Source organism: Nasonia vitripennis, chromosome 5 (genome assembly GCF_009193385.2).
Source record: "Nasonia vitripennis strain AsymCx chromosome 5, Nvit_psr_1.1, whole genome shotgun sequence".
In the NCBI taxonomy this organism is placed as follows: domain Eukaryota; kingdom Metazoa; phylum Arthropoda; class Insecta; order Hymenoptera; family Pteromalidae; genus Nasonia; species Nasonia vitripennis.
Window position 1 is genome coordinate 27,308,336 of NC_045761.1, and position 27,764 is coordinate 27,336,099.

Consider the following 27,764-nt stretch of genomic DNA (forward strand, 5'->3'; position numbering starts at 1 on the left):
CCAATTTTATGGAGATAATACAAAATACAATAGCGCCAATACATATATCCAGAATCGATCGGTTTGCCAAACTGACTTCTATAAAGAAACTATATACCTATATAATGATAATCTTTTTTAAGTATATATCGTTTGTTCGTTCGACTATTTTTATAAGTTATGTACCTATATTAATCCTTGGCTGCGTCGAGCAGATTATCTGCCGCAATCATTTGATTCTCTTATATGAGTGAAAGGAGAAATTAACTTAATAAAACTACTGAATTCTGATCGATTACAGTCAACATTCTTTCAATGACATTTCTTAGTTTTCACTTTAATTGCAAGTAAAAAACAAACTGCTGCCAACGATGCTTCCTCTAGAAGGAAGCAGGACACAATCATGCTTCTCATTTTAAGTAGGTGTGTAAAGATACAGAATATTTATAAAAATAAAAATCGTTTATTTACAAATTCATCCAATACTTTCAATTATTTGTATTTAGAATTATTAACAAGCATCTGATTTTTCAATAACTTCATCAAGGTCTCTAGAAAAGTCCAAGTACTGTGGTAACCAATCTGGGAAGTGAGATACCAGCATCAATGCATCATTGTAGTCTTTGAAAAATATATCCTGCAATGATTGCACTGCTCTACTCTGTGATTTTGTCGTATGGTCAATTGGCTTTATCCTCAAAAGTAGAACACAATGCTGCAAGCTTGCTGGATACAATTCCAGAATATCTTTACGATATTCATCACATTGGCTCTGTATTTTTTCCAACACTTTTTTTATAAAATCCTGTGCTGCTTTGGCAAATTTGGTTTCAACAAACAACTCTCTCAAACTATTTGCCATTATTGAAAATAATAAAGGGCTATCAATAACTTTTTTAAAAAACATGCTCATGCTGCTCAGTTGCAGTTCCTTTTTGTGCTTGTCCATGCAGCATGCAACAAAACAATCAGCGAGAGGTTTTTCTATAAACTGTACTTTTAAGCTAGCAAATATTTTTTCCACTAATGATAATTCTAATCGTAAATCATCGCTACTATCGATGACACGCATTAAAAATTGTTCACTTTTCTCAGTCTGCTCTAAACTGATAATCCTCTCAATTACTTTAACAAAGCAGTTCATCGATGACCTGGACCTTTCGATCGCATTAAACAAAACTTCTCCCACTTGAATGAGATGTTCCATATCGCTGCACATACTTAAATGCTTTGGCTTCATATACTTTTTCAAGAGATGCACCAGAAAAGCATGAGACTTTTCAGAATCTTGAAACACCAGAGCTTTTCCTACATCTCCTTTCAACTTGCTCCAATCCCTCAAAGTTTCCTGTGACACATATACAACAATGTTGAATAATGAAAATCGATATTGAGCACATTAATCACCTACAGAATGAGAAAAGCATAGATTAGACTCACAATAACATGAAGTCTGACTGAATATCTCTGGTAAGCTTCCTGTGAAACTTTGTACGACAAGATTTGAGTTATTCGTTTGGACAAACCATCGATGACAACGCTTCTTGTAGCTGGAAAATCTTCGACGTCCTTTCCTTCGGACTGCCATTCGTTCAACAAGTCATTTTTAGCTGGCACAGTGGTACTGTTTACTATGTTGTTCAATATTTTAGCATCAGTTGCGTGCATTTTGATTCATTGTAAACCCACTAGTATAGGTTGGATTTTTGAACTACACCATCAACTAACGACACAACAGATGATGAGAATATGAGATGACATCAGCTGATTTCGCGTATTTGGTTATGACAGCGAGCGCAAGGTGGCGTATAGTCATAGAAAGCGGGAAAATTCAAATAAATACAGTAGGTAAGTATGAGTAATCAGATGAAATGTCAGATGATATTCAATTGTTTTATTGATAATAATTTCCTACAATGATAATTTTATATACAAATGGCATCCTACAAAACAAAGATCAAAATCAACTCATAACAACAGTTGACGCCGATCGACCCTAAGGAAGTTCGCCGCTTCAAAACATACGATTACGTTAATTCTTGTTTTTTTTTTTATTCATTCTCTTAATAACGACTCCTAAGAACTTTATATATAAACCTGACGACAAACTATGGTATACCTTTGAAATTCCTTTGAAAGTCTATCATTTTTTTTCTCATTGATTATAAGCATTTTTATAATTTTTCGCACGCGTATAAGTACATAGCTAATACGAGCTGCGTGTGCTCATATCGTATACATGATCACGTGTGGTATACATGGTAAACAGTTTTTTTCACTAACTTCTAATATCTGTCTTACATTGTAAATATACATATATAATTTTTCTTATTTTCAACATTTTTGTTTCCACGCACATACTAAAAGTGCTTCGTATGTATATATAATATATAGCTTAGCTGGTATATATATATATATCATCATCATCATCATCATGTATATAGTAAATAGGAACTGTGATTGCCTGATGTATTCTCGTTCACTTAAAAAATTCTATTACTTGTAAATATTGTTTCTTTGTGTATATTATCCGTGTGCGAAATGCACCATTTGAAATATTGCATAAGACATGGAAACATTTGAAAAAGTCAATATTGTTTTTGTTGTGAGTAATTTTGAGATACAATTGATATAGCAAGAGTGAACGCATTGTGCGCACGTGATACGCACAAACAGGCCGTAAAAAGGCACAAGACCCGCAAAACACGAGCTCCTAGTTTAGACGATCTATAATTATTGGAGTGGACTTTTCAATATGGATTTCGAAACAAAATTTTACTCATTTCCTACATTGCACTTCCGACAAAGTCATATGTCATCCCACCTCGTCAGCACATTACATTCTAACGTCTTACGTCGTATACGCGTGTTATCGTATATCATATGTTTGCATTTAAAGCACAAGTCAATAGTCTAATAAAAACTTGGACAATATCGGCTAAATTTTTTACTCTCCTAACACCGTTATCTTCACTTTTCATTTCTCTGATAATCGTATAACATTGTAAGAATGCTTAAATACCATAGTCTAATTATTATACGTAATATGCGATACAATAAAAATCTTACTAATTAGGTTGTATTGCGTTTGGTCGAGACGTCAATTTCAAAGTAAATACACAAGGCTGATAATATTTTTAAGTACATAATTGCGTCGATGATATCATTTCCACATACATTCACCTGTGGTCATATTACTCTCACATATATTTTATGCCCTGAAATAAATAAAAGTGGAATGAAAAAACCAAGGAAAATAAAAAGGTGAAAAAATAAATAAAAATATAATTAATCAATCGTTTCCAACATATTTATTAAATCGCATTGGCAAGTTGAATAGCTTACACGCTAAGAATGGCAAAATAATAAGAACATAAGTAGTTTTTACGTAGTACGAGCGCGAAGGGCAATAAAAATAAACAAACAAACGAAGAAGTCTATGGGTAATTGTAAATTGGGAGCACGCCAACGACTGATAAATAGAGCGTTTATATTTACAAAAAGTGGCCGAGCGACAGAGATTAAGGAAGACGTTGGTGTAGACAAAAACGAATGAGTTTTTGAAAAAAAAAAAAAATAATAATAATAATAATTTACAAGTTATTGACGTTTTTGTGCTCCCAACGGGTCGATTTCAAAATCTAGTGGCAGATGACGTGAAATCAATGAGAAGAAAAATAATATATAAACAAAACGTTGTCGACAAAAAAACGCAAATAGTTAGCGATAATAATAATATAATAATAATAATAAAAATAATAATAATAATAATAATAATGAGCGATAAATGTATATAACAATCTAGAAGCACCTTAAATCTTCACTATAACGACGAATCTAAGTAACTTGATTGCGCGCATTTCACACTCTTTCAACACCTTTGCTTTTATTCATTAAGTCACTCGTAGGCATAGATTCACCGTCAGTGTTTTTCCAGTATCGTCGGAACCGCGTATTCGAAAACCAAAGTTTCCACTAAACTATACTGTTCTAAAACCTGTTAGCGCCAATTTCGCGCGCATCGAATTTCGTTCAATCGTTCCTAAATTGCACAATATATAGAGAGAAAAAAAAAAAACACGATTACAATGTACAGATTTATCGACGCGGCTTCTTATTGTAGACAATATACATAAGTCGAACGGAAAATCTCTGTCTCATTCAGTCACGCACACAAACGCAAGTCGCAAATGCATCCGATGTTTCCGCCCGATGTGATCTACTCGTACGAGTTACCGATGATTCAATGAAAATTATCCAGTGACTGTGTCTGTGTGTCTAAGTACATCGTGTATTGCATACAGTAAGTATAATTTGGAATTCAGCGCTTCATCATCAGTTCGTATGGCAGTGAAATTTCAGTTCTTCGTATTCAAAGTGTAAAGCGAATTTTTTTGTTCGATCGCCGATTCGAGTTTTCTATCATCAGCTGTTGGCAATTTCGTTTCTGTGTTATAGGCTGTATCTCGGACAACTGGAAGCAATAATGTAATAATAATGATAATTCATCTCGCGCATGTCTACTGCACGATTCTCATCGTTACACAATAATAACCATATGACATAATTACTATATCGTTACGCTTAAAAACATCGCATATTCGAGGACGCAACCAATACAAATTAAAAATCAACGTTATCGATATATTATTATAATAGAGCATTGGATCGACTCGTCGAGGACTATTCTCTCCCTATATCTTTTCTCGCTCACTTCCGTTGCAATAATATTGTTTTATTATCTTCTTATAATTGTTATTATAATGTATTTAATGTTAAATCCACGCAAAAAAGAAGACTGACACGACATGGAGGTAGCTGTGGTGTGGTTGTTCGCAATTATAACTCGAAACTGTGTTTACAAGCAACTGTTGCCTGCAGCAGTATAAAAAAACTTGTAACAAACAAACAAATTAACAAGTGTAACACATAAGAGACAAAAATATAGAGCCTTCGTAGTTTTGTCGCTCTTACGCTCTGATGTATCTCGATTGTATTCACTCGCTACTTCTTTCAGTTAGTATAATCATGTATTAGTATTATTAATTAATAAGTAGAAGAAGAAGAAGAAGAAGAATAATAAGAAGACGTAGAAGTAGTAGTAGTGGTAGTAGGTAGTTCTATAAGTAATAGTATCACGGCCTGCCTGCTTCAGTTTTCCTGAGTTTGTTATTATGTATTATTTATTATAATGCATTTAGTAAAGTCGAGCTTCGAGGGCTCGAGGCGGCTCCTTCAGGTTTGTGTTTTTTTTTTCTTTGCTATACACGCTCTTGCGGAGGACGGATCTCAAAGGTTCTGTCGCCTCGAGCTCTCGCCGCGACTTTCGTTTTATTTCTCTTTCTAAGACTATTGCAATACTGTTATTGTTAATTGTAAGATTCAAGTGACTATTGCGGACTATTTCGGGTTCGTTTGCTCCGCGGGGCTGCTCGCGGATCGAGAGACAGTGGGCAGTATATACTTCGTTTACATCTCGGCTACGCGATATGCGGGACTCGATAAAAATACATTTATATAATCTTTTCTGTATTATAAATATAAATATATAGATGTGTTGGTGTATACATATAGCTATATAAATACTGCAGTAGAAAACTATTATTATCATTGTATAGGCTGACTCGACACGGCGACTTTGATGCATAAATATATATATATATTATATATAGAATATATACGTATAAATTCTGACTCTGCGGCGACATTATTATTACCCTGTCGCTCAAGTTATGCACGGCATTATCTCTCGATTCGTGGCGCAACAACCCTTTGGCTTGGTATTATTATTAATATTGATGTAATCGTGGAATTGTTTCAATCGTACGTCGGAGACACGAACAAAAGTATTCGGAAAGAATTCCTCGTTATACATCGGCGAGATCACTTCAGTCGAAAGAACCGATTTAAAAAAAAAAACGAAAACAAAAATATACAAGTTTTCCTGTCGATATTTGCGGGCTATGGCACGAAACGGTTTTTCTCCCAATCTCTCTCCCTCTCTCTCTCTCTCTCTGTGTATCTCAACGGCACATCTCTCTCCCGACGTCTGATCGTCGCTATTATTCCGTTTTTATCTTTTTCTTTATAATTAATGTCGTCTTCATACAAAATTGCACGCACCATTCGCTTCAAGTTCTATCACCCACGCATGCGGTACTGCTCCTTCGAAGATATTAATGATTTTACTTTTTAATATTACTATTACTGTTATTATCAATATTGTTATTACTACTATTAGTATTATCATATAGCTATTAATATTATTAATGTTTTTATTATAATACACGACTTGACGATCAATGCGCAGAAAGTTCGTAGCTCGATTTTTGCTTCAGATCCCTTCTCACGACTCTAGTTTTGCAATGTCATACTGCTCTATGTAAATTTCTGAATGAAAAATTTGTACTTTAGTATGATTCCTTTTCTTCCATTCAGCCCCTCGCGCCCGGGGCAGCTCGGGTCTCTCAGATCGTTTTCTTTTCCTTTAATTTAAAAATCGTTTATTCCGTACAATAATAATAGAGAGCTTCAAGGCAAGAAGTGGTTTCTTTGTACCAACTATTAACCTGATTTTTGTTCGGAGCCTTAAGTCTTTCACCGCGAGATCGAATCTTCCTGTTTAAAAATACGCCTCTTAAATTTATCAACGCATTTCGTTAAAACTCTGCGAACGCGCGAAATTAAAAACTTGTCCATTATTCCGAATGCGGAAACTCAAATTCTCAAATATTTCCACCTCAGACTTAATGTTTCGTATACAAGTTTATCTCAAGACAGTATACTTTGATCGTATACGAGCTTATTTAACCATCTTTTTCTTGTTCATTTAATCGCGCCACCGCGCGAACTCCGTATAGTCAAGCTTTTAGAACTAAAAAAAGTTACTCTTCAACTCTCTTGTCCGTCTTTACCAGAAATATCTGCACGTCTTTTTTTATATCGATACTTAAAATCTACGATTAGTATACTCAGAGTATTGTATACAGCATTTTAATTTGCAAAGAATTTCTAGCTTTAAAACTACCCGTCGTAAATGTTTATTTCAGCTTTCTTTCTCACTCACACACGCGCACACTCGTCCCCCCCCCCCCTGGACATGTTCTCGCTCTATACGATACTTATCATTATTTAACATAAGCGATTTTCATGAAACTCCTCTCGATTTTTGTATCAATCTGTCCTCCTTGATGGGGCCACGCGACTACCCGAAGTATCGCCAAGTACGTAGGCCAATTCAGCTACGCGTGTCCTATATGTATCTAAATCTCCCGCTTGTGTATGCATTAAAGTAGGAACTACTTTATATTCGTATGATCGATATAGCTTTACCTCCAGCTCGTTATTTTTTTTTTTTTCCAGAATAAAGTAAAAAATGGCAAGAATCTTTTCCAGCTTGGCCTAAAATTAATTTTACCGGAAACCGAGCTTTTGACCTTTGTTTTTCGATAAAGTGCGCGTCAGAACTACCGATTCAAAATGGCGTCTATACGCACGTTTAGCTTACCCGGATAAGCTCTGTGTCACAGTTAAACGTTGATATCGTATCACTGGACGAGTGCAAAAGACCACCTCGTCCGGATAACCTTGTATGCCATTTCTCTGAGAAATAATTAAACGAAAAATACACGTGTATCGTTGAGTAAAAAAGATCGTTCTCGCGAACGTCTCTCGCCCGGCCCGTGGAAAACTTGAACAACGCTCTCTCAGTATTCGCGGTGCTAGACTCTCGAAATATATATATATATGTTTTTTCTTCAACATTCAATATATATATGCGTGTGTGTGTGTGTGTGTGTACGCGCGTCGCATTCTCCAAACGACCGACGGCAGGTGTATTCACACGTCTCGGCTGAGTTTTCGACCTAACGAAACAGAGGGTCCGTTTCTCCGGCTGCCGCTTGAGGTAGAGGGTGGATGGAAGAGACAGGCCGATTACTCGGCCTTGACGATCTCGGGCTCGTCAGTCTCGCTGAAGTCGTCCTCCTCGCCGGCCGACGAGTCACCTGCCTCGTGCATGCGGTCGTCGTGCAGCAGAGCCCTGCCCTCGTCGCGGCCGATCATCGGATAGTCCTCGGCGAGGAGGCCACCGCGCCCGGCGAGCTTGTCCATCGCGCTCATCTGGGCCATCTTGGCGTGGGCCGATGCGTAGGCGGCGGCCTGCTCGTGAGTGAGGTTCATCGCGTTCATCGCGCCCATGCCCGAGTTCTCGGCGATGAACTGCAGGAAGGTGTCCATGATGGCCGAGCCCGTGGCGGTGTGCTGCTGGCTGAGGGCCTGCTGCTGGAACGGAGCCGTCTGGGGCTCGCGGCTGGCCGCCGCCGCGGCTGCCTGGAGGGATTCGAGGGACTTGGCTGCGATCGCCGCCGGGGTCGACTTGCCGTTGTTATTGCCTTGGTGCTGCTGCGCGTGGTGGTTGCCGTTGTGGCCCATCGGCAGCTTCGTTATCACGGTGTTGTTGTTGGGCGTCGGCGAGCCATACCTGCGCGTCGTCGACAAGGTTAATCATGCTCTCGTTCGAAAATCTCGAAAACTCGCAAGGCCAGCAAACCTACCTGAGACTGAGGGGCACGGTGAGGTCCTCGGGATCGTCGCCCCCGCAGAGGGAGCTTCCCGCCTCGGAGGGCGCGCCCCTGGGCATCTCCAGCCTCATGTCGCCCCGCCTGGGCCCGGTCGGGCTGGCTCTCGCTCTGAGCTCAGCGGGACTGACCTTGACCCCGGCTTTGGCGAGGAGCCTCGAGGCCAGTTCCGGGTCGAAGGGACTGGGCATCGGCAGCACCGGCAGGTCCTTGGTGCTGATGCCCCGGTGCTGGCGCGACATGTGCGAGTGCAGGGAGTTCCGCGACTTGGCGACCGTGCCGCAGAGCACGCACCGGTAGCCCGGGCAGATCGTGTGCTTGTCCTCGAGATGGGTGCGGAGCGTGTGGGCCGATCGGTAGATCTTGCCGCACTTGGGACAAGGCCGGGGATCCGTCGCCCTCACTCGCAGTATGTCGATGCTGCGACGACCTGTGGAGAAGAAAACGTTCGTATTAGATTTTCGGCTCGAGAGTCGCCTGCTGCAGCGCGGGCAGCTCGCATATTGAGATTTTCCTCTTCCAATGCGCGTTCCTCCGTTCTACGTAGGGTGGAGAGAAAAACCTGCTGTTACCTACTTTCCAAAGAGCCGTTAAAACTTACGGGGGAGTGAAGGAAAGAACGATAGAATACGCACAGGTGAAGTGAGAGCATGCGGATCGAACATTAAAGTACGGACGCTCGGCTTTTCACTAAATACCTTTTATTATACAAAGCATTATTGAAATAGTACAACGCTCTTGCAGTATTTCTCCATTTCTCTCGCTCTCTCTCTCTCTCTCTCTCTCTCGCATATATTCGTATATATAATAATAATAGTATGCACAAGCCAACGGTTTCTCGCTCTCTTCCATCTAAAATAGTGCGCGCACCTTAATTCTATCTACACAACGGGCGTCGCTATCTCGGCGACTCTCATATATAATATATATATATATATTAGCATGTGCGTGCGACGCCCCGACGCTCGAAGCTGCTCCGTTCGTGTGCATATTATTCGTCTGTAAATAAATAATTTGTTTGCCTTTCGAAATTTCGTGTATACATGTATAATTTAAGGAGGTGTGGTTTCGAGCGCCGGCGCGAGCTCCGACGCGCATGTAGCAATAATAATAATAATAATAATAATCATCCTCATCGAGGGGGAGTCGTCTCTCGGTTTTTGGAAAACTTTGCCGCAGCGACGTCTCCCCTAGTACAGTATATTTCAGCCGTCGCTCTTCTACATAGTAACTTTACGAGTTTTTCTTTTTTCACTCCGCGTCATACGCCCGATCCGCGAGAGCGATGATTGTGTTCTCGTGTGTGTGTGTGTGCGTGTGCGCGTGTGTCGAGAAGACTTTAGCTACTCGTTCCTTTACACGAAATACTGACGGATAACGCAAGGTCGTAGAAAAATAAGGCTAGGCGAATTATCATGGGTCGACGCGCTGTTTTATTTCTCTCTATATATATATATATTTTTTTATATATCAGTATATATATATATAACTTCGTTCTTTGTTATGATTTGCTTTCTTTTTTACACGTACGTATATTATTTGAGCCTCTTTCGCGACTGCATTTTATAATCGTGTCCGTGCTGCTGCTGTGCTGCGCTTGGATATTATGGTATCCTTTCATCGCGCATATGTAAATTATTGTTTATATAGTATAGTATGCGGAGCAGTCGTGTGAGTGTGTCTCGAGCACGTCGCTGGTTTGCAATTCTATTAGTTATACACATAGTCCTGCTTGATATACGCGTACATCATATCAGTCTAAGAGAACCGATGCTTTTCTCACCGGTTTATCATTTATATCATATAAGGAGTGTGATATAGGTCGTCGTTAATAAAAAAATTAAAAAACTCTATATACCCTCCCTTTAGACCTGTTTGTCTTGCACCGCGTTTCGCTCTCGCACTCGCTCGCTCGTTGTCGCATGCACGCACTCGACATTTTTTTGCTTAATAGTCGCCTTACAGAACTATATTTATGTATATATAATATATGTACTCTAGAATCTCTAAGTCTTAAAGCTATCTTGTTGTAGCGTAAGGCTGGCTTACTCAGCTTGGAGGAACATTGTTTTTCGCGATATATTATAATTTCAACGTTTTTTTGTATTATTATAATATTTTGTTTTCCACTTGAAACTAGTGTGCTCTATGTGTGTATATATATATATATATATGTCGTTTATAAGTACAGTCTAACTCTATAAACTTTGCTCTGCACTGTACAAAGTCGCGGCTCTCTCTCTCAGCCTCTCAGCCTCTCTCTCTCTCTCTCGCCTCGAATATAATATATGTATATATATATATAACATTTACAGATCCTCGTGGATCTCTTCTTCTACAGTATGTACACAGTGCGGAGTCTGTGCGCTTCTGCTAGGACGTCCGATCGGAGATGCACCGAGAGCGATAGAGGAGGAGAGAAAGCCGCGCGATGTCGCCGCAACACAATGATGATGAATAATCAATGATAGAGTATGGGTATAAGGAAGCGGAGGAATAAAAATCACAGAAAGCAATGGATGAAAAGGACCGCGGCCATAGCGATCCTAGACGTAGGTCCAGCGCAGAGTTTTGATCTGGTCCCACTGAACGGGGTGCTTGAGTCGCATGTGATTGCGCACGCTGTTGGGGTGGGAGAAGGTCTTGGCGCAGGAGGTGACCGGGCAGGTGGGCGAGTCCCTAGGGTAGTGCTGGTCGAGATGGGCCCGCATTCCCGTGATGTCCTGGATGACCCTCGTGCAGAGCGGGCACCTGAAGCCGGACTGGCGTTGCTGCTGTCTATAGTCCACCTGCTGCTGTTGGGCTACACGTACTTGATACTTGGAGGCTGCGGCGGGATCCTGATGCTGCAGATGCTGCTGCTGCTGCTGTTGCTGCTGCTGCTGTCGATGCCTGCTCTGCTGGCTGTGGTGGTGGTAAGGAGCCGCGGCGCCGTCCGCCTCATCGAGCCCGTGATCTGGAACCACCACCACACCAACGTTACACCACCAGCCAGCATTGGTTTGTTTGTTTTTGTTTTTGGATTTTGGTTTCGGGAGGATGTTATTTGCACGGCCCGATCCTCTTCTGAGCGCGCAATATCAAATGGCGTACGAGAGAGCATTCCGCGCGGCCGCGAGCACAGTGGGGGTCTAAGAGTGTACATCAGAGTATGGCATACGTGCATTCACACACAGAGGCGCGCAGACTCAGTGCTGCTGCTGGTGCTGGTGCTGCTGCTGCTGGTGCTGCTGCTGAGGGCCTCCAGAAGCGGCGGAGGCGAGGCTGGGCCGCTGGTGGATGCCGTGGGCCTGAAGCTGGTGGTTGATGAGGTAGTGCTTGGTCTTGCAGCGCTTGCCGCAAACGTTGCACTGGGGCCAGGTGTCGGGCGGCGGCCAGTTCGAGTGGACGTTTTTCACGTGCTGGCGTAGATTGCTCGGCGAGGAGTAGCTGCGGCCGCAGTAGCGGCAGACGGGCCGCAGGTCCTCGTGCCGCAGGGCCGTGTACAGTCGCGCGAAATTCTCGGCCACCGCTGCAGACGCCGCCGATGCCGATGCTAGCGATGAGGCCGTGCTCTCCTCCCTCTTGGGTAGAACCGATCCTACAACCAGGACGTGCCCCACGTCAACTCTACTTTCAAGCTCGCTCTCTCTCTCTCTCTCTCGCACAACTGTAATCTCTCCCTCTATCTCTCTCTCTCTCTCTCTCTCGCTCGATCAAGCGCTCTACTCTCGTACTCTCAGGGCATGCCCGGTTGTAGGATGTAATATATTGTGGTGTACATTGCCTTCTCTCTTCTGCGCTCGTTTATTTCTCTGTTTTTTTTTCTCGCACATGTCAACTCGTTCGCCTCGCTGGACGCGTACAGCAGAGCAATCGTCGACGACGGAGCCTCTCGGAGATAGCGTATAAGCCTCCCCCGCACACATCGCCGGTGTGTAGAGAACGTGGGGTGGAGAGGAGGAGAGAAAGAAAGTATACAGAGGGGAAGAACGTAAGGAGCGTCGTGTGCAAAGTACGTAAGAAACGGTAGCCTGGGTATTGATCTATCCTCTGCGCCTCTCCTCGTTATGACTATCACTCCTACGGATCTTCGGGCGCAGACCTCACCCATTTCTCCCCCTCGGCCCTTTCTTACGTCAAACGTCGGCCGAAATTTCGCCGCGAGGGAATCACGCGACGTACTGCTCCGACTTATCATTATTTTCCACTCGGCCTCGGCTCTAATTGAGTATCTACGCTTTTTCCTCCCCCCCCCCTCTCTCTCTCTCTCTGCTCGGGAATCAAATTCGAAATAGGAAAAACGACGGAGCTGGCGAGAGCTTCGCGCGTGATTTATGGCCGAGGAAGGGAGCAAGCGCGTACCGAGGCGGCAATCTATTAGAATTACTCGAGCGTGTAGTTGGAACGGAAAAGCATTTGATGTATATACCCGCGGAGAAGCTCTCCTCCTTCTATACCGTAGGAGAATTCAACACCTACGAGAGAGAGAGAGAGAGGGTTCAATCTGGCTGCGCAATACTCCCTTCGCTCGGAATTCGATTCCGCGCGCTTTCCTCTCTCTCTCTCTCTCCTTTTCTATCATTTTCGACAGAAGAGAACTTTTCCGAGGAGGAAAGAAGACGATTCCTCTAAATTCGTAATACTCTCACGGACGCGCGTGTACGCTGCACACATACAGAGGGGCGGGGGAGACATCTCGCTGCAGGAACAGTCGAGGGGGGAAGTTTAATTTAGCCGCTCGTCGTGCGGGCAAATCGATCGGCGGCTTTTATTTACGAGTCGCGTGCGCCGAGCTGCCGAGAAAAATAATGCAGCGCCCAGTGCCGGCTGCCGCACGTGTCACGTATGTGTGTATGCCTACACGGCGAAAAAATGCGGGGGAGGGTGTAACGACAACAACAAGGAGGAAAGAGAGAGAGAGAGAGAGCCGACGCCCAGAGAGTGTGCGCGCAATCGATAGTTTTCAAATCTCTCGGATTTGCATAATCGAGAAGGGGGGGGGGCATGGAGAATTCAGACGGCCAGCCTGAATATTGCAATTCGAATTCGACTCTCCACTCGGCAAGTTTTATTATTGAATTCCGGAGGGAGAGAGAGAGAGAGAGAGATATAGGTGTAATGGGCAAGTTGGTCAACGTTTTTCCGCAAACTTTTCACCCTCGCCGCCCCCTTTTTCTTTTTTTTTTTTTTCCTCCGCGCGGGCGAACCTTTTTTCTCATCTCGTTTTCTCGGGCCGCACGCGCGCAAGCACTAATGGACGCGGGAGGAGCTGATACAAGATATCTTCGGAATTATCCGGCTTTTTGTTTTCCGACGCGCGCGCGTGGCTGAAATTCGATTTTTCGGAACTGCAACTTTCGACTTTATCGAGAGGCGAACAAAAAACAAAGGGGGACGCGCGCGCAATTCGCCTCATAGAAGACAGCCCACTCGCAGAATGGGAGGCTGAGAGGGCGTGTACGGTGTGTATATACGGCGTATAAAATCGATGCGAGCAGCAGCTTGGGATCACTTATGTCGGGTCACGTCTTTAATAAAGCCCGGGTCCAGCAGCCGCAGGACTACGCGCAATCAATCTTCTTCCTCTTCGCTCTGCGCAAGCTGCATTCGCAGCGTATATCTGTAGATAGTCTCGCGCGATCGGAATTAGACATTCCTCGAGTATACGCAGTCCCGCCTCCTTCTACGACGTTTTTTTTTTTTTTTTTTTTCTTCACAGCGGGATTACGAAAGCGCCGGAAAAATGGGGCCGATTTATCGGGGATGGTTTAATTTCGGAGCGAGAGGACAAACGAGCGCGGACGTGAGCTTAATCCCGTCGAGAGAGAAGATCGGGAAGGAAAAGCTGCCGAGAGCGCAATTGTCATTTGTCGAAGGGAGGCAATATAGGTCCGAGAGAGGGAGAGAGAGAGAGAGAGATAAGATGAGGGATATATCTGCGGGGGCGCATCCGTCTTCCGTCGGCTTATCTCTCACTCTCTCTCTCTCTCTTTACCGTGACTTTTTACTGCAATTACGTCCTCTCGCGGCGCTTTGTACATCGCTGATGCGCCGAGTCGAGGAAATTCGCTTCGTTATTATAATGGAAGTAGAGAGAGAGAGAGAGAAGCCTTCCGGGATTTTCCCTCGGCGCTTTCAATTAAAGTCTCAAAGTTTTAATTAAAGCCCGCGGAGCTGCAGCGGCGCGAAATTCAACTTCTCGAAATTAACCGGGCCGGATTGGAAAAAATTCATCCGGCGTACGGAGAGAGAAAGAGAGAGAGAGAGAGAGGGAGAACACGCGCACACACGCGCTCCTCTAACGACTTATCGATTTTTCATCAGTCTAATGGAAGATCTCGCTTTTTCCTTCTCCCCGCTCTCTCACTCTCGAGGCCGGGGAAAAAGAGGTTAAGAGAATGGAAGCCTCGCAGTTTGACGAGCGTCTTGTCCCGAGAGTAAAACCGCACACCTATTCGAGAGGCCGCGCCCCGGCGACGACTTCCATTTCCCTTCCATTTCCTTATTCCTTTCTCGCGGTTCTCGCTCCGTAATAGCACGAATACAGCTCAAAGTCTCCCGAAAGCTCGAGCTATCTCTCTCTCTCTCCTTATCGCTAGGACACGGGAGATCTGCGTACGCCGGACGAACCGGTTTCTTCTCCGTAAGCTCGGAGCTTACACAATAAAGCTTCTTCGGAATCGAAGACGGCTGATGGATGCGATTGCCGCCGCGCGCTAGGGGCAGAGAGAAGCCGGAAATCACTGGCCGGCTCTCCCTTTTTTCCTCCTACAAAGCTCCAAAGTCGAGCTTTAGGGAGAAGCCCGTGGCTCCAGCTGCAACGAGGGCGTAAATATCGAACGGACGTTCCCCCCTTCGTGCGCGATTTTCTGCAGTCGTACACGCTCTCTCTCTCTCACACACACACACACACACACACGCGCACGCTGGGATCTCTTTAAAATTCAGCTGCAGGCAGTCAGCTCGCGCGTGAAAGAGCGCGGGGAGCGAAGAGGGGCAGCAGTGCCGCTGGTGGGGGAGATATCATTAGAGAAAGAACGGGCGGACGGTGTGCTGAATACGAATGCTTCGGGGGGAACAGAAGACGAGTGAGCGAGAGAGAGAGAGAGAGAAGAAGAAGAAGAAGAAGAAGCCGATAGACTCGGTTAGAGAGAGGGGGGAAGGAGCACAGACGGGGGAGGGGAGTGTGCGAGAGAGAGAGAGAGAGAGAGAGAGAGAGAAAGAGCGGGAGGCACTAGGCGTTGTTTGTTGAATCGCGGAGATCAATACGATGTACTAGCAGCACTAGTCGTCGCGGCGCGCTCCGTCTCTCTTACTCGGCTCTCTCTCTCTCTCTCTCTCTCTCTTAGTCGGCGCGCAAGCGGGGCGGCCTATCTCCGGGCTCGCGCGAAGGGAGGCTCTATCGGTGGGCGGGCGACGTCGGCAACGACGCCGACGACGACGCAACTGGAACACTTATCTCCGGCGAGCTCTCTCGCCATGACTCGGATTTGCGCAAGATCGCATTCGTATATACACAGGCTATACTGCTCGGCTAAAATGGAGAATGATCAGTCTGCCGCGACGACGGGTGCGCGTATCATTGCTGCTTCTCCTCGCTGCTCCATCTCTCGGGAAATTGAAGCTGCTGGCTGCTCGCCGCGAATTGAGCTACGTTGATCTGCTGATGCTGCTGAGCCTGAGCGTGCGGCTGCATCTGGTAGACAGGGTAGCTCTTGCGCTTGCGGATGCCGTGCATCGAGAGCAGGTGGATCTGCAGGTACTGCTTGGTCTTGAACTGCTTGGCGCAGACGTGACAGGATATGTACTCGGTCTGCACCGTGTGCACGTTGACGATGTGCTGCTTGAGGTTCGAGTTGTTCGAGTAGATCTTGCCGCACTCCGGGCACTTGGGCTTGCCCTGCAGGCTGTTCACGTCCTGCATCTGATGCTGCTGGAAGGGGTGCAGCAGCGCCAGCTCCTCGATCTTCTTCTTAGCGCACGACTGCAGCATGAGATTCAGCTCGCTCGTCTGCTTCTGCTGCTGGAGGCTCTGCAGATTGTTCTGCAGCTTCTGGTGCATTATCGTCAGCTGTTCGGGGTTGAGGCTGCTCAGGGCGTTCAGCGCCTGCTGCTGCTGCTGCGACTGTTGTTGGCTGGTGGTCGGCTGGTGTTGCTGTTGCTGCTGCTGGTGCTGCTGCTGCTGCAGACCCGCCGCTGGAGCTTCGGACCTCGAGTTGCCGGCGGCGAGCCAGGCGGAGCAGGAGCTGGAGCCGGAACCCTCGCCAGCCGAGGGCTGCCACCGCCCTGGAACCACCAGCCAATTTTCAGTCCTCAGCCAAGCTCGAGCGATCCCTTAAACACTAAACTCTCTCCTCTTCCTTTCTTTTTTTTTTTTCTCTCCACGAGACGCGAGCGCGCGTTACGCAACATTAGTAAGTATTCTGATTCTCTCTCCCGTCCGATGCACAGTCCCCGGGGGGGGAACGGAGAGAGACCGCGATTGATTCGACTTTCCCTTCAGCAGTCTGCGCTTCAATTTCGCACGCTAAGCCTCTTTCACTCGTCTGTGCGCTCGTGTATATGTATATCACGCATATCGATCGTCGTCACAGATTCGCTGGACGCTGCACGACGACGCGTCGTTCGACTGGCGCTCTGACTACAGTCATAAACAGCAGAGAGGCGAGAATGTATTAAAAAAAAAAAAAAAAAAAAAAAAAAAAAAACAGGAGAAGAAGAAGGGGAGCTGAGAGGTACGAGAGTTCCATGCATTCAACGCAACAACGAGAGATCAGAGTTGTACGGAGGAATGGCGGGAGGATAACTAGTTGAGGCTACGAGCGTTAGAATGGATGTATGATACTTGAGCAAAGGGACTCACCGTAACTAGGGTCCTGGTTCGCCGCGTGTATCCCCGACGGTCCTGGCATCAGACCTTCAACAGCAAGAAGAAGAAGAAGGATAACGATCGCGATAATCACGATTAGCGTCGGATCGGAGGATTATTTGCGCAATTTCTTCCGTGACTCACCTTGGAGGCCGAGGAGCGCCGCGGGAAACGTGCTTCGGTGGTGTTCCAGCGAGTCGTTCAGGAGTTCGCTGGGCTCGGTCTTCACCGAGTTGAGGATGCTGTCGTTGTTCGAGGTGTCCTCCTCGTTGTCCGAGATGGAGTTCGAATCCTCTCCCGTCGACTGTGCCTGCGCGATTAAAGTTTTATAGGTACAGAAACGAGCAATTTTATTGCGAGCTCAGGCGAGGGTAGTAGGTACCTGGACGTTGTTCGCGGAGGGCGTGTGTATCGTCGGGCCGCCCTCGAGGGCCTGTCCGAGCAGGGACTCCTGGAGATCAGACTTGGACTCGACGTGGTTGCCCATCTGGGGCGAGTAACTCCTCGGCCGCTTCTCCGGGGGTGGGCTCATCCCGCTGTCGTTGAGCTCGGCCCTTCCGTTGTCCTGCCAGGGGTTACGCGGCGTCGCCTGTGCGAAAATCGCAGCTCCGTTAATCCGCCAAAGCTCAGACGTCGTCCGAATTCGGATTCGAGGGAAGACTTACCGGCGCGCTCGCGTTGTTCCCACTGTTGGTGCCGGAGGCCGCGGGCAGCTTGGACGCAGCGCCGCTGTTGACGTCCGCCAGTCCGCGTACCTGCAGCATCTGCGCCGTCTTGAGGAAGGCCGCCAACTGTTCCTGGCCGACGTGGACCTCGCCGTGGTACATGAAGCGCAGCAGCGATTCCATGTCCGAGCTCGCCACGTCCCTCAGTATGACGATCGGGTGCTGGCATGGGTTGGCCTGCGTTGTGCAAACGAGAGGAAAAACAAACGAAATTCCTTTGTTTATTATTCCTGTCCACTCGTGCACACGCACGTATGTATGCATGTCACGAAATATGTGCGCGTCATAGATCATTTATCGCGGCACGTGTAGCCGTGTACGGAGATAACCGATGGATTTATTGAATGTGAGAAGGGCCAAGATTGTCACGCTCTATATGGGCACGTGGCTACTGTCGGTTTTTTCATAGAGACTCGTGGCTCGAAAAAAACGCTCCTCGAGATTGATACCGCTATGCTGCTGCTGCTGCTGCTGCTGCTGCTGCTGCGTCGTATTTGTATACAACTTAGGCACTGAAGATGTGCGTGTATTATCGATCGGCGATCGAGAGGAGGCTTTTTTTTTTTTTTTTCGCGTCGATTGCTCGGAAAATAACCGCCGCGATGAATGGCTTTTCGAATTTTACTCCCCCGATTTTTCAATGGCGCGTACGCAACGCGAGAATCTCTCCGGCGAACGATATACGCCGAGGACTTATCGCTCGCGCGATTATTAATAGTCACCGCGACGACCGCAACTCCGCGCGTACGTATACGCTATTATTTTTTAGAGCGGAGAGTATGTAACAGGAAAAAGAGCAATGCTCCGATAAAGCAGAGCGTTCGAATAGCGCAGAGAGAGAGAGAGAGAGAGAGGAGAGGCGCGATGTTAATTGGAATAACTGGGATGACCGGCGCGCTCCTCGCGGCGGCAAATTGTTCGAGCGATGTGTTGTCGCGCGAGAGAGCAGCTAACACGTAGCAGCTGCTACGTGGTCGAGCTAAGAGAAGAGCTGTGTAGAAAACCGAGGGTTCGGCACTTTTTCCCCCGAGTCACCCGAGAGCGGTACTTGCATCGGATTGCGCTCGTGGGAAGAGTCTTTTTACGCGACGCTTCTTCTTTTTCTTCCTCTGCGCACGCTGTAATGCAATTATCGGCCGAAACAGAGCAACGACGGAGCGCACAGCGCCAAAGTAGAAAAGTAGATGTACGACTGCATGGTTTCTGATCCGGTTATGCATCGGCTCGTGGCTTCTCGACTCGCTCATGTGTGCGTGTGTGTGTGTGTGTGAGTAAGTGCGCGCGCGCGCGCAGATTAGGCAAGCTCCGTACTTCAGCAGCTTCTCCCCCACCACTGACTGAGTGAGAGAGCACAATCGATGTGTGCATGCATGTGCCTCGCCTATAATATAGACTCGACAGCCCACACACCGAATTCCACGACACTTTCTCTTTCGAGACTGCGCGCGCGAGTTGTTGGATTTTTTTTTCCTACTTTTTTTTTTTTTTTCACCGCGAGCATAAGGGAGAGAGCTCGGAGCGAGTACGTGTGTGTAGGCGCGTAAAAATACGAATCGGCAGAAGCCCGCGCGCGACGCCGGAGCATCAACTTTCCAGACGTGGAATGCGCGCAACGACGCACTTCCGTTGATAAAAATATATGCGCGAGCGAGCGAACGAGCGACGGTGTAATGTGTCTCTCGGTGCGCGAGCGCGTGCAATAATAGCTCACTCGCGCTACTCTCGCTCTTTTACTCTCTCTCTCGAAGAACTCGCGCGTGGGCCATATCTGTCCGTGCACACGTGGGCAGAGTTCTAGCCGCGCCGGAGCAATAAATACGAGGCGAGCAAAGATAGATAAAGCTGAAAACCGGATATGCGCGCCGGACTTTTTTTCGAGCCGCGTGTGTACCTTAATTATTTATTGTCTAGAGACAGAGAGAGAGAGAGAGATATGTATATGGAAAAATTGAGCCGAGCTCAATGGGACTGCTTGCGCAACGCGCCGCGCCGGTAATTATATGCGCTGGAAAGCCTCGAGGCGGCCCACGCGTCTCTCCGCCGCCTGTATTATTCATCGGCTCTTTATTCTAAATACGCTTTTTTTCCTTCCGACTCTCTGCGTGTGCGTATGCGCTCATTAGCGTCTCTCTCTCTCTCTCTCTCTCTCTCGCTCGCCCTCTTCGCACCGCACTGGCCCATTGATTTTTATAACGTCGGCCCTTTTTTCCTCGACCTTGGCTCGCTCTCGCGAGATAGGGGCTTGTAACATAATACACCGATAACGGCGCCGTGGCACAGTTTCAATTTTGAATCGGCCCATATCGGATTACTCCTTTCCGTAAAACGGGACGAGACTACTTAGCGACAGCGAGTGAGACGAGCAGAAATAATACGCGTGCTCTCTCGCGGCGACTCCGATGTGGCCGGGAGGTTTAACTACTTTATAAATAGAGCCGGACGCCCTTTCACGCGTGTAATAACGGGCGGGAGCTAGCTTTCCGGGAATTTATTCGCGACGCGGCGCGTAAAAAAAAACTTTTAGCTCGATTAAGGGCGTCGCACGAGAATGAGAGCGAGCGTCATACGGGTAATAATAGCGCTTGTAAATACACGCGCGTAGATTCATTGAGTAGAAAGCGCCCGCTACTTTCATCGATTCGCAAAGTGTGTGTAGAGAGAGAGAGAGAGGAACGCTCGGGTATATTCGTTAATCGACATTAAATTCCGGAGCCGCGGGTATGTAAATGTGTGCGCGTTGCCGCCGCGGGGACATTCTTTTTTTCCGCTGCCGCGCTAGCTATTAGGCGTCAGCACTTACTTACGCGTCTTTTATTTTTCGAGCAACGAGCCGCGTGTGTGCGTACGAGCAAGAGGCATCAGCGGAATAAGCTCGTTCGAAGAAGCCTCTAATGGACCACGTCATCGGCGTGAATTTGCGCGCGCGTCTCTCACTCGAAATTGATGTGTCCGCCGGAGAGAGCAAGAGAGAGAGAGAGACAAGTGACTAAATTAACGCATGCGCGCCGCGCGATCTTATCTGGGGTTAAGAGATACGCGCTTCGGCGATTTTTCGAGCGGCGATCGTTCATCGGCGGTAAAAGCCCTGTTCTAAACGAGCAGGAACCGAGAGCAGAGAGAGAGAGAGCTTTAATAATAGAATATGGAGCACCGGCGGCACTACCATCAGCCTAGTGCGCATCGTACGTGCAGCCGGATTGCACAATCGCGAGCGCCTGTACGAGAATAGCTATTTTTTCGGCCGTTCGCGTGGGTGCATCTCCGGATTATCAACTACAAAGTCCCGGCTTACGAAAGGATCACGGAAATATTTTTTTTTTTTTTCATTTTCCTGCTTTTCAGAGCTTCTCGACGTACCTTGAGCAGTCTGCGGAAGTAGGGACTGCAGGCAGAGAGGACGACCTTGTGGGCGGTGAAGCTGCTGCTGTCGCAGGCGAGCGTCACGTCGACAAAGTCCTCCTCGTCTCGTAGGTGCCGGAAGCTGCTCAGGATGCTCGAGTGGAAGTCGTTCCAGCGTAGGGAGTACTGCTGCTCGCCGCTCGACGAGGACGATGAGGCCGCCATGGCGCCCGTCCCCCCGGGACCCACGGCCGAGGGCACCAGCGGTGCTATCGTGCTGCTATCGCTTGTCCGCCCTACCTCTCGCTCCGCTGCCGCGCTCTTGTCCTCGCTCGCTCGATCCGCGATTTTCCTTCAGCCGATCTCCTTCGTCCCGTTAGCGCTGCGGCGGCTTCGTCGTCACCGGCCGGCTCGCTCGACCTCCGTGTATGGCTTTGGCTGCTGCTTTGCCGCTGCGTCGCAGGTCTTCCACCTCTGCATACTCTGCCGACGATTCTCTCTGGCGCCGCGACTCTTGCTGCACCTGCAAGTTCAACAAGACGTCGGGGCTCCGGTTAGTATATATGTATATATAGTACGTGCCGCTCGGAAGCGAGACTCGTACAAATCGACGAGAGAGGAGGCTTGTCCCCTGCTATTAACGAACTTTTATCCCCCTCCCGCACCGACTATCTTTTATATCCACGATCTTTCGCAACGATTCACTTTGAACTTGCGATAAGTAATTTTGCGGCTTACATAATTACTCGGCATGCGAGTTGCGCCATTTCGCTATGTGGGCCGCATGATCTCGCGTTAATTTTTAGATTGCTCTCCTTTTTACGATAATCCTCCAATTCGAGCCTGGCTACGGCTACTATCCGCTAATTAGCGTAATGCGATTTCGTTGACGCGACTGGGAGCACGATTTTTTCCCCAAACGCCAGCGCGCGATATCAGGAAAAAAACAACGCGAGTCGTACGCTTATTACCGTCGTCGCGCTCGTCTATTTATACAGGACTGTTTTTAAACGACTCTGCGCGGGCAGAGCCCTACAGACGGAGGGGGAGGATTTACTTTATTAATGAGAATGCGACGACGCAAAGCCCGAAAGAAGCCGATGCTCTTCCTCTCGAAATCGAAATGGGACACGCGCTCGGGCCATCATCGAATTATCGTCGTAATTGCGATTATTTTTTCTCGAGCTCGCCTTGACCGCGCGTGCGTATCTGCGCTCGCGATTCTCGGGCCCGATATCGGCCGACAGTGCGAGCCGTAAGGCGTCGCCGCGAAAACGCATTATAATGAGAGGTGTCGCGACCTCTCGGTGCTCATTGCGCAACGCGCGCGAGCGAGCGCGTCGCGTGCGAACCTTTTAGCATTTCGCTTGACCTTAGGCCATTGTCACTCGCGTCTATATATATATATATACGCGCGAGAGTACTTTTCTGTAGGCACACTTAACGATTGGATTTTTCCAAAGGCTCGTTAAGAGGCCCGGATTCCCGCACGTAGGCAAAAAATGGAAAACCTCCTGCTGCATACCGATCGCTTATACGCGCGAGCCACTGTTTACGCGGCGCGGAATGCGTTATCGGGCATCTACGAACTAGAGCAGCTCTTATCGTGTCTATTTATTCTGCGTGTAATGGCACAGCGCGAGGAGCGCGCGCTTCGGAAGAATAGCCGGAGGAAACAATGCGGGGGTGGGGACTATAGGCTATACAGGGGGGTAGGGGGCTGCCACATAGCCGAATTCCCTATCGATCGGGCTGCGCGCGGCGGCGGCGGCGGCGGCGGCGGCGACTGCAAGTGCGGATTTCATTAGAGAGTGAACGGGATGCCGCGAATTCTAGGTGTGGCCGTGCGGACCTCCTCGCTTCTTATTGAAGCCGCGCTTCGCGTTCGATTCCCCGTCTCCTCTTCTTCTTCTTCTTCTTCTTCTTCTTCCCCCCTGACGATATCGAGCGGCCGTTACTTTGCATTTTATTGACTGCGCGTATAGGTACAGGAGGCTCTAGCCTACATTTTTAAAAATCGAATCCGCTCTCTCTCTCTCTCTCTCTATTATTAGGAAAAAAACGTACACACTCGGCTCGGCTTTATTTTCGTGAGAGACGCACTATTGTCGCCGCGTCAAAGCCTCGTCGTCGGCTATAATTAAAGCCGTGCATTCGTAGCAGGAAAAATCGACTCTCTCGCGCGCTCGTGTTTACGAGATCTTACGCATCTCGCGCAGCAGCAGCTGAGACGCGTATTTTAGGAACGTGAAGTAATACACACACACACACACAGCGCGGGAGCTTGATTAACCCGACTTCTCGCGAGAGTCGCTTGCAGTCGTCGCGCGAGCGGAGAGGGACTCGATCGAGAGCTCGGCTGCTTTTTCGTTTCGGGAAAAAAAAAGAGAGAGAGAGAGAGAGAGAGAGAAAGAGGCGACCGGAAGGCGGACGCAAGTGGCGCACTTAGCGGCGCTTCTCGAATTACCTCTCTCTAGACAGCGCGCTGCGGCAAGGGTCCAGCACGTGGAGTCGCTGCACGGAAATACACGCGCACCACGCCCCTAGCTGCGAGGGACGCGAGGAAGACACTGTGCACGTCCATAGCGGCGGACATGCGCATGCGCATGCGCATGGGTCCTAATGCTCGCGTCACGTGTACAGGGCCCGGTCGTTCGTCAATGTCGAACTCAATGCGCGGGATATATACCGAGAGCTTACGTAAATTACGAGTGCGCGTTTCGCAAGCGCCATGCCGCAGTTCATGCGCACCAATCGCGCGCAATTCTAACGCTATTTCCTCCCGACGATAAACGCTATCTCGCGCAGATAAAAATGCTCTCTCTCTCTCTCTCTCTCTCTCGCTCTTTCATCTCGCCAAAAATAACAAATGAACTCTCCCTCGGCCAGCCCTCCACGAACGACGACGGCGAGGCGAACACGTGTCGAGCGAATGGGCCGCCGCTGCAGGTATGCGCATCCCTCTCTCGGGACTCACTGCGCGCTCTGTTGTATACAGCGTACACGACTCGGGGGGCATTAGCAAAGAAACGGCGGCGGCCTGTCGATTTTACTGCGCGCTTTCTATGCGCCGGGACGTGAGCGCGCAAGTGCACGGATTTTCTCCAGAGGGTCCGGGGATTTTTCGGGGAATCTCCCTTGGCGGCGGCGGCGGCGGCGGCGGCGTTTACAAAAAGACTCTCGCAAGTCCGTCGAATTTTCGGGTTCTCACGTACGCATACCTGCGGCTGGCAAGCAATAACAATGCGCGGCGTTTCGAATTCGAAGCCGAGAAATTAATAAGCGGACTAAAGGCGAAAACGCGCTTGTATACGAGTGCTGTAGGCGTAAGCGCAAGTACGAGCGAAGCCCACGCAGCGTTCGTGCCGCGATAGGAATCTAGCAGCGTCCGGTACAACTAAATCCGCGCGAGCGCTATGCTCGAGCCTCGAAGAAAGGAGAATACGCGTAGGTAATGCTTTGCGCTTCTACCCACGCGCTCTGTCTCGATGTGCGCGCAGGTAAAGGCGCACTACAAGCTCGAGAGACGGAGAGAAATTTGTCGTCTCGGAATTGTTTAACGCGACACATCGCGCGCTGGGAATATAATAAAAGCGAAATAAAAGTTCGATCGTAAACGGTCTTCCCCGCGTGCCGTGGCATTATCCTCTCACGTTCTATCCGTTCGTGCCGCGAGCACAGTCACAAAGGAGAAAGGTTTATACACGGCCGGGCAAACAAGACTAGTGTATAAGTACACAAGTACAGAAAGAAAGCCGAATTTCAGGACCATTAATATATGGCAGATGCAATTATCCCCGCGCAAGCCAGCTGTGTACCGCGAGAGCACAAAAAGGGTCTCCCTCAGGTAAGACGCGCTGCAGGTAAGTACGTTAAGGGAGGCCTACGGGTTTATGTGCCTTGGGGAAGACTACGTTTTTTTTCTCCCTCCGCGCTGAGAGCGAAGCACGATTTTGCGGATTACCGGATTTTCAGGACTGGCAGCGCTGCCGCCGCTGTCGTTAGCCCGCTTATCGGCCGGCCGTGTTTTTCTTTACCGCTTAATGGCGAGCTGTACGGATCCATAATTGTAAAAGCGCGCTAATCCCCCGAGAGCGAAAATAAAAGGAGACGCGCGCATAGCGATCTAATAAGCAATCCGATATTTTTAGAGCGTAAACAGCGAGCACTCGAATGTTTTTACGTGCGGAGAATGACTCGATCGTAGCGAGCGCGACCTTCCTTGACTCGCGTATGTATAATGCGACACGAGCGCGCGCGCGCGAAAACTCTCCGCTATTACGGAGCGCGATATCTCGAGCACGTCTTTGCTAATTAACGTATACGCAATGTCGTATGCTAATTCCCGATCGATCTTGGATTTTTCTCTCGTAAAAATTGAAATAAACACGCCGCCGACGTTATCTGGAGAAAAAAAAACCTCCCGAGTAATTCACGCCGACACACACGGTCGTTTATAATTAACCGCGAGCGGCGATCGATAAGGAATCGAAAGCGCGCTTTTATTTTTCAACAATTCAACAACCGATAAGGAGACAGAGCGAATCGATGAGAGAGAGAGAGAGAGAGAGAGCGTCTATCTCTCCGCGTTATTGTCCGATGTTATCTCCGCGGCAACTTGCCGAGCAGCGACTGACAGCGCCCGATTACGCGATTACGGAATAACAATCGCTCGTTCGGTGCACGACTATATACGAGATTCTCGAGGCGTCGAGGAAAAAAAGCCGGAGCCAGCGACGAAGGTAATTTTAGTTTTTAGCGCGCAGCGCCGGCCGAGAAATCCGTGACGAATACGCCGGGGCGGCGCGTGCACAGAAGTCATTACTGCTGTCGGAGGGCTCGTCAGCTATAAGCGAGAGAGAGAGAGAGAGAGAGCCTGCAGCGGAGCTAACGAAAAAGGGGGAGTCGAGCTTTCGTTTATCGATCAAATAAGCCGAGACGAGGCTCCGCGGCGCGCATTAGACTCCGAGAGTTATAGGACGACGACAATGTTCTACACGCCTCGGCCGCTTTAAATATAAAGTGCGTAGCGCAGCGGCTTTATTTATTTCCGAGAAACGGCTGCGTATTATAAGAGAGGGAGACGGCGTGAAAGCTCGAAAGCTCCCGCACGCGCGGCGCAGCGACACGTGCAGAGACGACGCGTTTTTTTCACTATTTATACGGCGTCGTCGTCGCGGTCAGGAAGCTCGTTATCGAATTTATCAAAACACTGGCCGACTGTGTTCTAGCGAGATAAACAGACCTTGCGTTATCGTTGCTCTCTCCCGAAAAATCCGTCTATACGCGCACGCGAGTTTTCAGTGCAGCGCGCCGTCGATTTATTGATCCGCGGAGATACCGCTGGCGCTATCTCTCTCCCTCACTCGCTGTCGTGTTGACATTCGCGTCGCCGAAAAAATAAAGGCTCGCGTCGTGATTTTTCCAACGACGTATGGCATATACGGTACGGAGCGCCGCGGCGGCAGCGGCAATTAACTTTAACGAACGGCAGCGGCGGCCTTGCGATTAAACTTAATTAGTATTGCCGCAATAACTCGTTAATAATAACGCTCGAGAGTGGAAGAGAGCAATTCATTTCTCTCTCCTGCGTACATGTATAGGAATGCATGGAGAGTATACGTTACCAGAATGCGCCTGTGTGTTTCTGTGTTTCTGTGTAAGTGTGACGGAGGGTGCACTGATTGGTTATTATTTTTTTCACACTTTGTATACAACGGTATGTAACGCGAGGTTGGGGATGATCACTGTGAGGCGCCGGTCGCAGCACTCGTCGCCACTCGGCACACTACTGCAACGATGCGAGTTTTTCTCTCTCCCGTACTTAATACTTATAATCGGCGTCGCACTGTTTCTACCCTCCTAACCTCTCTAACTCGCGGCACTGTGAGGACAAGCTCCTCTCGTGGGTCGGCTGGGTGGGAATACACTGGGCGGAATTGAGCTCCTCTTGCGAAGAGAACGAACCTGCGGGGCGGCGAGAACTGCACACAGAACGCGAACGATTCTCTATCTCTCTCTCTCTCTCTTGTCGGGGGCTGCCCTCTGTGGAAGAAGAAGCTGCGGCTACGGCGGCAGCGCTTCTCTCTCTGCGCGCGTTCTGCTAGCGACTCCCAGCGATCCGCGCGACTCGGCGCACCTTTCCCTCTCGGCGCACGCGCAGTCCGCTCCCGCATTTGCCCCCCACTTATTGCGGCTCGCTCTAGCCTCTCTCTCTCTCTCTTTCTCTCGCGCTGTACACACGCATATACACTTTGCTCTCGCCCCCTCGATTCTCGTGCGCGGATAGGT

At 48.3% G+C, this 27,764-nt stretch overlaps 2 protein-coding genes across 10 annotated transcripts; both read right to left on the reverse strand.

Moving 5' to 3' along the window:
* Window positions 1-422: 422 nt before the first annotated feature.
* LOC100678291 lies at window positions 423-1,942 on the reverse strand. Its single transcript, XM_003426450.5, has 2 exons — window positions 1,420-1,942; window positions 423-1,327 (listed from the first exon to the last, which is right to left on the reverse strand). The coding sequence occupies exons 1-2, from the start codon at window positions 1,645-1,647 to the stop codon at window positions 491-493; spliced, it is 1,065 nt and encodes a 354-aa protein (XP_003426498.1). The 5' UTR covers window positions 1,648-1,942; the 3' UTR covers window positions 423-490.
* Window positions 1,854-27,598, reverse strand: LOC100117563 (protein abrupt). 9 transcript variants are annotated; one of them, XM_031931366.2, is made up of 8 exons: window positions 27,441-27,597; window positions 21,492-21,996; window positions 18,075-18,311; window positions 17,792-17,998; window positions 17,554-17,719; window positions 17,404-17,457; window positions 8,535-8,988; window positions 1,854-8,461 (listed from the first exon to the last, which is right to left on the reverse strand). In XM_031931366.2, the coding sequence occupies exons 2-8, from the start codon at window positions 21,696-21,698 to the stop codon at window positions 7,915-7,917; spliced, it is 1,872 nt and encodes a 623-aa protein (XP_031787226.1). In that variant the 5' UTR covers window positions 21,699-21,996; window positions 27,441-27,597; the 3' UTR covers window positions 1,854-7,914. The 9 variants fall into 9 exon arrangements, with proteins under 9 accessions (XP_031787226.1, XP_031787228.1, XP_031787227.1 ...); XM_031931368.2 differs by lacking the exon at window positions 27,441-27,597 and adding an exon at window positions 27,341-27,427; XM_031931367.2 differs by lacking the exon at window positions 27,441-27,597 and adding an exon at window positions 27,101-27,334.
* Window positions 27,599-27,764: the final 166 nt, after the last annotated feature.

Excerpts from the sequence above, each read along its gene's own strand:
- LOC100678291 (XM_003426450.5), bottom strand. The coding sequence starts at position 1,647 with ATGCACGCAACTGATGCTAAAATATTGAACAACATAGTAAACAGTACC. Across the intron at positions 1,328-1,419 it reads CAGTCAGACTTCATGTTATT|GAAACTTTGAGGGATTGGAG; the intron begins GTGAGTCTAATC and ends TATGTGTCACAG.
- LOC100117563 (XM_031931366.2), bottom strand. The coding sequence starts at position 21,698 with ATGGCGGCCTCATCGTCCTCGTCGAGCGGCGAGCAGCAGTACTCCCTA. Across the intron at positions 17,720-17,791 it reads CCTCCGCGAACAACGTCCAG|GCACAGTCGACGGGAGAGGA; the intron begins GTACCTACTACC and ends TTAATCGCGCAG. Across the intron at positions 8,462-8,534 it reads ACCGTGCCCCTCAGTCTCAG|GTATGGCTCGCCGACGCCCA; the intron begins GTAGGTTTGCTG and ends GACGACGCGCAG.